We start from the raw sequence: 9,842 nt of genomic DNA on the forward strand, positions 1-9,842 counted from the left end.
GCTGCTCTGCTGCCCCCGCGTGGACTGAGGGAACTCTCGACATCCGCTTAAAATACGCAAAATACGTCAGAGTGGAAACGAGACTTTTATTTAAAAAAAAAAAAAAAAAAAACTACACTTGTTACAAATGGGTCAGACCACACCCATCATCAAACTGTGATTTTTAACCTTTATATGATTTGAAAGTTCCATGAATGTTTTGCACAGAGGCGACTCTGTGTGTATAGGTCCAAAACAGTTCATTATGTATAGACTTCACATTGGGGAAGACGTTTACAAAACCTATGGATGGATTTTGTTGTTATTTCTGGTCTTATTCACTGATGTCCCTCTACAACAGAAGGAATAAATCAATCATCAGCAGCATATTTATCATGTATCAGAATCAGTCCTGACCTGGCTCGTCACAAGTCGAAGTGTCTGACCTCTGACAAAACAAAGCAGCTAATTACTGAATTGTTTGAGCAGAAGCATCTTACTAAATCCTCACTTCTAACACCTCAGTTAAAGCCAGCTTTACAATTTAATCTCATCCCAACCCACAGAGACAGGAAGCATTTTATCTCTCACACACAGACCTTATCATTCCGTATTCTGACTTCACCATTTTCCACATGAAATAAGCTCTGGTATCTGCAGGAGTGTTTGGGCTTATGAAGAAGATAAGAATATTTCGCTTTTACAGTAAAGTGTCTGCAATGGTCACAACTAACAGAGTCATATAGTACAGCTCCGTACTGACATCAACACTGTACCTTGTGTCATTGAGCCTCACTGGGTCTCCTTTCTCTCTCTCACACACAGACACACAGAGTTACTGATCATAATAATCATATACATGAGTTTTATCTGTTTACGTAAATACAGCACATGTCGGAGAGGTTACCTTTATGGATTTGGTTATACAATGTTGATGATATCAGTACATTGAAAGCTACAGTGCTATGTGAATGCATTTGTTTGCATTACACCAAAGGTTGTCTTATTTTGCTGTGCAAAAAAAACAACCCACTTGCTAACACGTGAAAATTAAAAGCATTAGCATTTTATTGAACATCAATGGGAGCATCTCCTTTAACAGTAGTCAAACCTTGGGAATTTCACCTCAGTACTCAGTTGTTCACAGCTGTGTTGGCTTTGTTATTACTAGATTTAATGTTGAAGTTTTGGTGCCTCCATCAAAAAATACAAACCTATGAATCAATGCAATATTTGACTGCATTTGTCAGAGGTTTTCACACATCCAGTGACCTAATGGTTCAACTTACACAAGTTATTGAAAGGTTCAGTGTTGTGATTAAAGTACAAATCAGTTTGGTTTGTATGAATAAATAAATTACTGAGGTTTAAGCATGGTCTTTAAGCATGTGTTAACTGGCACTTTGAAATAAAATTTAAAAATGCCCCAGTGTTCAGTGGAAACATGAATTCAGTGTCCACAGAAACCAACATGGCAGCTGAAATGACCTGATGTGTGCTGAGCTATGAGATCATTTTAGATCCCTCAAAGTAAAAAAAAAAAAAAAAAAAAATAATAATAATAATAATAATAATAATAATAATAAGGAAAATTCCTGTTCTTCTGAACTGGTTTAACACTAAATAATGCATTTATTTAGTTGATTTTCTCCAAATATTGCAAACATGTGCACTACATTTGGATGGAATCCCATCTTCAATAAATAAAATACCTTTAATTTACATCATTTTAAATAAAAACTTTTAAATATTGTTAAAACTTGATAACTGGAGAGGGTTTTTTTTTAGTAGTAGTTACTGTCCGAGTGATTTTCCAGTGAGTATACAGGCTGTGATTTAGACCCTGACTGATACAAGTCAGCTGATATTATTGGCTGATAGCAGCATATTAAATGCTCTATTCAATATGTGCCAACCAAAACCTGGTTTTTAACATTACAAAGCAGAACATGCATTTTCTTTTTTTTTTTTCTTTTTTTTTCTTTTTTTTTTTTTTAAAAAAAACCTTCCTAAAAATCAGCATCAGCCCCAAAGAGTTCATCAGTCGGGTCTTCTGTGATGTTATCACAGCTACTAAAGCTTTCTCTCCAAACTTTTCTTATTAGTGTTTTCATCAGCAAGGAAAACATCGGTGAAAATATGCTATAAAAAAAAAAAAAAAAAAAAAAAAAGAAGAAGAAAAACAAAACAAAGAAAAAACAAAAAACAAAAAAAACACCACTCTATCTACATCTGGGTCCTTTATATTACTGCTCATTTGGCTGTCTGTTAAAAACTGACCTGAGAAAAACAAAGTCATTAAAGCCTCCCTGGAAGCTTAGCAATAAACATATTCTAAAAACCCTCAAAGCAAAAATTACCATAACTTCCTCCCAAATTCAACGTATTAGACAATTCTCTCAAGCATGCCTTTAAATAAAATAAAAATAACTCAGTGCAAACAAATGAAATGCAAACGTCTCTGCAGCTCAGATGTTACTCTCTACCATCTAACTGCTTCATTGAGCGCTCCATAGACACCGGATCCGATCAGGAGCACGATATGTACTCTTCTACATCTATTATGGTGACTTTTGACAGCAATATTAAACCAGGTTACAGCTCAAAGTTTGAGCCAACTGTCACAAAGAGTTACTTTATGACTGCAGTGCATTCAGAAGTAACGCATACTCAGTAATCAGATGCTTCAGTCACCTGAAAATATTCAAGTATTACCGCTGGGTTCTGAGTGGATGTAAACAGCGCCCCGAGAAAGAAAAAGGAGCTGAAGCAAAACCAACAACTAACATAAGAGCTGAAGAGCTTTTCTCCATATCTGACACCAATTATTCTGTCTGCCTCCAAATTCTGAGTTTGGCCAATTATACCGTGGAGTGATTAGTCACAGAGCTGTCGGTGTAATTAAAGAGTCCAGCCCGGCCAATTCAGTGCTCAACTGGGTCAAAAACATGGGTCCCAGTTCACTTTAGGACAGCAGACAGTGCAATCTGACTGAAGTGCTCCTTGTTTACACAGTTATCCTTTTTTAATCAAGGATATGTGGTATTTAAACCGTTTAATGAATTGCAGTCCTGTTTACATAGCTGCCGCTTTTTTCTATGTCCACCTGTCCATATAACTTGTTTCTTCATGTAACCGCTTAATATTTGTGTTTGGATAAACTTTAGACTTTGAGCAAGTCTTCTGCTTTGGTGTGTAATAATCCCGCCTGCCTGTTAATCCTGTCTGCACTGCAGGTTGCCTCACAGACAAACTGATGTACTGTACAGGAAGTATGCAAAGTTTGAAGTGTGTTCTAGGTTGCCCCCTGCTGGACATTCTTCTCATAGTTTTCCAGACAGATGTGGACACGCTGAGTGAAGTAGCTGGGGTCAGAAATGGCCTGGAGGAGGTCGGTTTGGATCAAGGCGATATCATACAGCTCGGCGGTGCAGGCTATACGAGTATCTGAGCCACCCGGGTCCAAAAACACCTGCAAAACACACACACACACACACACACACACACACACACACACACACACACACACACACACACACACACCCACCCACCCAAAAAGCAAACCAGAGTAAGGTTAGAAGTCATGTTTAGTTTCTGGAGCTCTGAAGCAGCTACAGCCTACATCTCTGCATCTACCAGCCTGTACGCAGTTATGACACACAGTCTGGGGATTATATATATAATAGAGCCTCAAAATACATGACAAATACACACGTGTGAAACATACTGCAACAGGCTGGTGTACGGCAGTGAACACCTAGTGAGCCATGCCGAAAACAAAATGCCATCTCTAAATTACAGAAGCGTTGCATTCACAAAATCAACCCATTTCCAAGACCGTGTCTCCTCCTACAATATGAAATCTATTATCATGAACTAATTTGGTGTACTTTATTTTTCTAAACTCACCAGATATAGGCTGAACTGTGTGAGTAAAGCGGTGCTATTACCTTCGGGTTAACTATAGTATCCTCATCATTCTGTCGTATGTTGTCATCTATAAAGATGTGCTGTACGTGCTTGTCAAAGGGGTCGACCCACATTGGCTTCCCCCCACGGATGGAGAAGGAATTAGCAGCCCACCTGGACAGAAAACAACGAATATAGGGAAAGGTTTGGAAAAGCTCAGAATAAAACCCCAAAATCCACAGCCAGGTTTTCTTAGAGAAGCTTTCTGCATACCAGTCAAAGTGGTCCTGAAATCCTCCCAGACCCTGCACGGAGCTGAAGTACTCGTACAGACCTCTCTCTCCATCGCGAGAGGACACCCGCTCCTCGGCTCGATTCAGGACGATTCCCTTCTTGCTGCAGCGGATCTTGCCCGGAGTCACAGCCACGCTCAGCTGAGCCAAGAGCAAGAAGAAGAGTCAGAGATAAAGAAACGAGACGGAGAGCTCGTCTTTAAAAGAACTCTGTTGTAAGCAAAAACTAAAATAAAAATAAACCAATTATGTGATATTATTCTGTTATTAAAATAAGGCCTCTGGTAGACTTGACCTAAATTAATTGTGCAATCAGCTTAAATTCTTGCAGATGTGAAATTTTAAAAATGCTTTGGCAGCCACGTGCACAACAACTCTGCCATCCTGTACTGTGGATACTTAAAAATGTCCTCAGCTCTACCGTGATTCCTTTATTGTCTTGCTGACAAAGCATTTTTCTTCACCTACTTCATATCTTAGCTAAAAGTTGTCCTCTGTTGCCAGCGTGAGCAGAGGGGTTGGGGACAACAGGCACACAAACAGGCGTATCTGTTTAAATATCTTTGTGAGGCCGTTAATCAACAATTTCATCCAAAGTTTAGAAATGAAATCTTTACTCTAACCTAAATATACGTCTAACCTCAACCATAAAACCAAATTCAAACAAGGCTAGAATTTCAGGATACATAGAAACACACACATATGTTTTTATATTTCATTCATTTTTAATATTATCAATAATTTATTTTATATTTATCTTTCTTTAATATTTATTTTTTTTATTCCATTTTCCTTTTGTTTTACCAATATAAATGTAAAATGGACTTTTCTCCATTAACAACTTACTTTCCTGTAAAAACGTGACTTTTTACCCCTTTATTCTACTGTACCTACCTTTAAGTACTGGCAGGTCAATATAATTAAACAAATCTATTTTATCTGACATTACTATGTAACTACAGGGGAATTTTAACAACTAACGCTAACAAATACTAAAAGGTTATTTCCTCTATATTTGTATTTGATTTTAGTTCATTTCCACGGTTTTCCAAAGATCTAGGGTATTTTGTTATTACAGTTAATAACAAACATATCTATATTTAGTTTACTATAATAACCTCAGTTGGCCTTATATCTAAATACCTTTAAGCATCTCTGTGTGCTAAATGCTATTCGGCATATTCCAGCATGTTAACAGTGAAACATGGCAAAAAATAGATAAAACGTACACATCGCCACTGCCACTTTTTATATGTGCATGTAACTCAAAGCATCACTGAGCTGAGGTACAGCTGAACACAGCTGTTCGTGCCCCTGACAACCTGTTATGTCACTAAAGACACGACATCATCATTGTCTCTTTTGTGTTCAAGCACAGATGGATGGATGACCTACGAGTAGTCGGTTTAACATTAACACTGGTTCTGAGCACCATTCTGCACACAGCTACTGCAGTGTTTCTTTACCGTTTGTCCCCCATCACTCTGCATGCTTTGCCTCACAGGGTCTGCTTTTCCCTGCTGAATCAAACACTGGGGATTTTCAGTGTACTCTACTTAAAACTACTGGCTTAAAAAGCTTAAACCATCATGTGGTGCATTTGCAACATACAGTCAAATCCAATGTGAAATTAAAGAGATGTAATAATAACTGGCTGTGCTGGTCTGATTTTACAATCAGGTACACAGATGCTACCAAACACAGTGATGTGGACATTAGGATGGAGTTGGCTTTAACTGTAAACTAACCAAGGTTAATGAACTCATTTAATTAAACACCTTTCCCCCTGTACACACATCCCCGCAACTTGACAACAAATACAGCAGAGCAGCTGCCCCCAAGTAGCAGGAAGACAACTCAAGTTCACAAAGTGAGCAATCACATTAGTTCCTGTGATTGATCTCCCCCCTGCTCCGTCTGTCTTGACACACAGATTAATAGCATCTGACAGGAGGCTGCTTGAATAAGATTTCCACTGAGCTCTTCTTCACAGAGATAACTGTGGCTGACAGGCTAAGTTTGAGGGCATCTCGTCCATCCTCCTCCACACATATCTATCCAGCCATCCTTTCCAATCTCTGCTTTTCTCTCCGAATCAATCGGTTCCACTGTAGTGCACTAACAGGTACACAACAGGTACAAAACCCTCCAGGTGACGAGTCAAGTGCATGCATGTTTGAGTCTGGGGAAGGTTTCATGTGTAAGAGCACAGAAGATCGTGCTCTGCACAAGATCTAGTGCACAATATCAACACCAATTTATCAGGCATAGTCTAAAATACCCCACCCACCCAAAAAAAAAAAAAAAAAAAAAAAAGCTGAACAAATTACGATACTTGCAGCACAGCTACAATGAATTCTATTGGTCAAAAAATAAATAAATAAAAAATAAATAAAAAGAGCAACAGAGCAAGACATTAATAATAAGGCTTCTAATTACCGTGTCCTATTTAGTGTTTTTAAACAAGTGTCTGAAGTTGCCTTCTTCTATTCTTTAATGATGTGAGGCTTAAAGTGTAACTAAAATAAGTTCTTAAGTAAGATTAAGCATCAGCTCGATGTGCATGCAACATTAATAGCTTAAGGTTATAAGATTACATAAAAGACCTGGTTGGAGGTGACTTGGAGGTGTAGCTCCCGCTGGCTGTAGCTCAGAGGCAGAGCAGGTCATTTACTTACATTACATAAGTGGAAGGTTGGTGGCTCCAAATATCTTTGGGCAAGATGCTGACCCCACTACTTACTCTCTAATCCAATGTGTGAATGTTAGATAGAAAGCACAAAAACCTGCTTGTATGAATGCATGAGTGAGGCAAAAAGTGCTTTGAGTGCTCAGAGTAGGAAGGCACTATATAAGCACAACTTACAACTTACTTGTGTATCACTTCCAGGTAGTGATGACAGCAACAGTTATAAGTTGAGAAGGAAGTGAGACCAGTGGTGTGTATGCATCATTGTTCCAGTGGAACCATTTTGAGTACGAGTTCTCATGGACTAACGCAGTGAAGGCAAGAACGTGAAATGCAGCTTTAAAAGATGTGGGCTATGACGTCAGAATATACACTGCTGGAGCTTCTATATACTCATTCTGCCTTGAATAAATCAACATTGTAGGAACATATCATTTGGGATGCCATTACTTCTCTGACTGACCTCTGGCTTTGTCTCTTTTCTTCACGGTTTTGTTTTTCTGGTGTTCTTTAATGATAAATCGTAGGTAAGAACCTTCATATTTTGAGTCTAAAGGTGCAGGCAGGAATTTAAATGTGTCTCCATGAACGCCTACAACCGTCTTTCTCCTCTTCTTTTGGCAAACTATGTCCGTGGCTGATCTCCAGCCACATATGTAAAACACCATTAGTCAGATGGGAGATCTCCTTCCCAGCCCTCTGGACTCGAATATGGTGGAGTAACATTGTGGCAACCAGAAACTGCAAACCCGCTCCAGTATATTTTTAATGGAGTTAAGTTTATGAGAATGCATGAATGAAACATGAAATTACATGTGTACATTTACGAGTACAGTAGTTTTTGTATTAAATAACCTCAAAAAATTACTGCCTGTACCTTTAATGCTGGTAGCATTCGTTTCTGCACCAATTAAAACCTCTACTGAAAGAGCAACTTTTACAGTTGCTGCTGTCCCTGATTTATCTGAACAGGTTTTCATTATACGTAAACCAAATCCTGGAAATATTACCTCATATGAAAGGCACCCTGATTCTAAATGACTTATTTCAGTCCATTTAGTGTCTTGCAACTATAAACCTCTACATGTTGCTCCAAAAAGTGTCTTCTAGAACAATGACGGACAGTTTGTTTTTTTAAAACCAGTTTCACCCCTGCTCTTCCATTCATGCCATTTCTAACTTATCACATACGTTGTCATTATATAGTGCAGTCTCATCAAGTATTACAGCTGAATGTATGCCTGTGTTAGTTACCTTTAGCTGAGGCAGATCAGGGAACAGTGGGTGTGCCCCGTCGAGTGCTCGGGATACGGCTTTTAGCACGCGAGGTAGGTCGGTTCCAAACGTACGGAAGAGGATGGCAAATTCACGACCTTCCTGTGATAGATCTCTGAGCAGCTGGAAGAAGGACGGGAGGATCCAGTGGTACAGGCGTCCGTCTTCTCCTTTTACAGACAGGTCTCTGTCTGCCTGCAACAGACACAGGGCCACAAAGCAGTTAACACTAATTGCATCAACCTGTCAAGCCGGTTTGCAACAAGCGCAACAGCTGATTTAATCGTGGAAAGCAGCACTTGGCCGCTAACCCAGATGTAGACAGGCATACAACATCCTGGCTCCCAATCACAGGTGTGGATTTTCTATTCACACCAGTTATATAAGTAAGGTAAGGTAAAAACCCACAATAATACAGAGAAAAAATACTGTGGTAACTGGCAACGGTGTTAAGGAAAAACTCCCTTTTAACAGGAAGAAACTTTCAGCAGAACCAGGGTCAGAAACATTGTGTGAAAATTAACTGAGAAAATGAATGAATCATGAGTAAATATTAAATTGGTTATAGCAGCATGATAAGGCACAGCTTAAATATAAAATGAAAAACTGAAGAGCGCTGCACTTGTTTCCTCCCAGATGGCGCTGCACTAACAAAACTGCATCGCATATACGCAGATTCCAGGTGAAAAGGGTCGCTGAAAAATCAGAATCTGACAAGAAGGAGTAATTAGAGGGTAACGGTTTTGTCCCAGTGCCCCCGCAGCGACTCTGTCTATCAAGACACCAACCTTTACCCCATCAGGCCAGCAGAGCAGGTCCAGGTGCTCATCCAGAACCTTACGGAAGCGACGGCCAGCACCAGAGGTGAAACCAGGAATGCGTCCAAACTGGGAGTAGTAGCTTACAGCCTCGCTGCAGGGTGGGAGCAGAGAGGGTGAGTCACTCAACCACTCCCAGGTTCCTGTATAGAAACAATGACAACACAATAAACAACTGGACAAAGGAGGGTCTATTTCCAAGATTTTAACATGCACATTAAAATAAACTTCCCCTTTACTTTTTTGAAAAATCACTGCTTTTGTTTTGAACTCTATGTAAGTTAAACTGAAATAATAATTTTCATTCATTAATAAAATGTAACATGTCAACCCCTCAGCCTTGGTGGAACTTACATTCTGCCAAACATTAAAGAAAATAAGAATTTAATTTGCGTTAAATAAAAGGTAACCTGTCCCTTTGGATGGTATTCAACGTTTCCATACATTCCTAGCATTCCCGCGTGTTGCTGGAAAGCACCATCCGTGTTTACCGTGTTTGTTCTTCTTCCCCCAAGTGACAGTGGTCAGAAAGTTGTCCAGAGCAGCCAAAGTCCCCTGACACGTCACGGCGTCCGACACCAGTATGGTGTTGTTTAGGTCAACATGTAGCACCAGCCTTTTCCTGGTCGGCTCGTGATGTGCGGTCCAGAGCCCCTGAGGGACTGTCAGCGCAGGGTCACGTGCCCCCCACACAGAAGCGTGGACTTCTTCGCTTTCTGTGCCGTCATGTTCTTCAGCTTGGCGCCAGCTGCTCTCACCGACATCCGACATGACAGCGTCGTTAGTAAACTGAGACTATCACAGACAGAAATTCCTACCTGACCGGCTTCAGGGTTGACTCATGGTTATTTACCGGTTCTCCCTTGCCTACTTTCTTCT

General features: G+C 39.8%; 1 protein-coding gene across 1 annotated transcript; it reads right to left on the reverse strand.

Moving 5' to 3' along the window:
• Positions 1–830: 830 nt before the first annotated feature.
• Positions 831–9,841, reverse strand: LOC146645114 (uncharacterized). The gene is made up of 6 exons (XM_085394708.1): positions 9,455–9,841; positions 8,934–9,106; positions 8,125–8,340; positions 4,162–4,322; positions 3,930–4,062; positions 831–3,451 (listed from the first exon to the last, which is right to left on the reverse strand). The coding sequence occupies exons 1-6, from the start codon at positions 9,732–9,734 to the stop codon at positions 3,275–3,277; spliced, it is 1,140 nt and encodes a 379-aa protein (XP_085250834.1). The 5' UTR covers positions 9,735–9,841; the 3' UTR covers positions 831–3,274.
• Position 9,842: the final 1 nt, after the last annotated feature.

Source organism: Rhamphochromis longiceps, linkage group LG20 (assembly GCF_057381845.1).
Source record: "Rhamphochromis longiceps isolate RC_006_pf linkage group LG20, R_longiceps_female_GT1.1, whole genome shotgun sequence".
NCBI classification, from domain to species: Eukaryota; Metazoa; Chordata; class Actinopteri; order Cichliformes; family Cichlidae; genus Rhamphochromis; species Rhamphochromis longiceps.

Coding starts and splice junctions, on each gene's coding strand:
- LOC146645114 (XM_085394708.1), bottom strand. CDS start 9,734: ATGTCGGATGTCGGTGAGAGCAGCTGGCGCCAAGCTGAAGAACATGAC. Junction 8,341..8,933: donor GCTGGCCTGATGGGGTAAAG/GTTGGTGTCTTG, acceptor TGTCTGTTGCAG/GCAGACAGAGACCTGTCTGT. Junction 4,063..4,161: donor TTTCAGGACCACTTTGACTG/GTATGCAGAAAG, acceptor TTTTCTGTCCAG/GTGGGCTGCTAATTCCTTCT.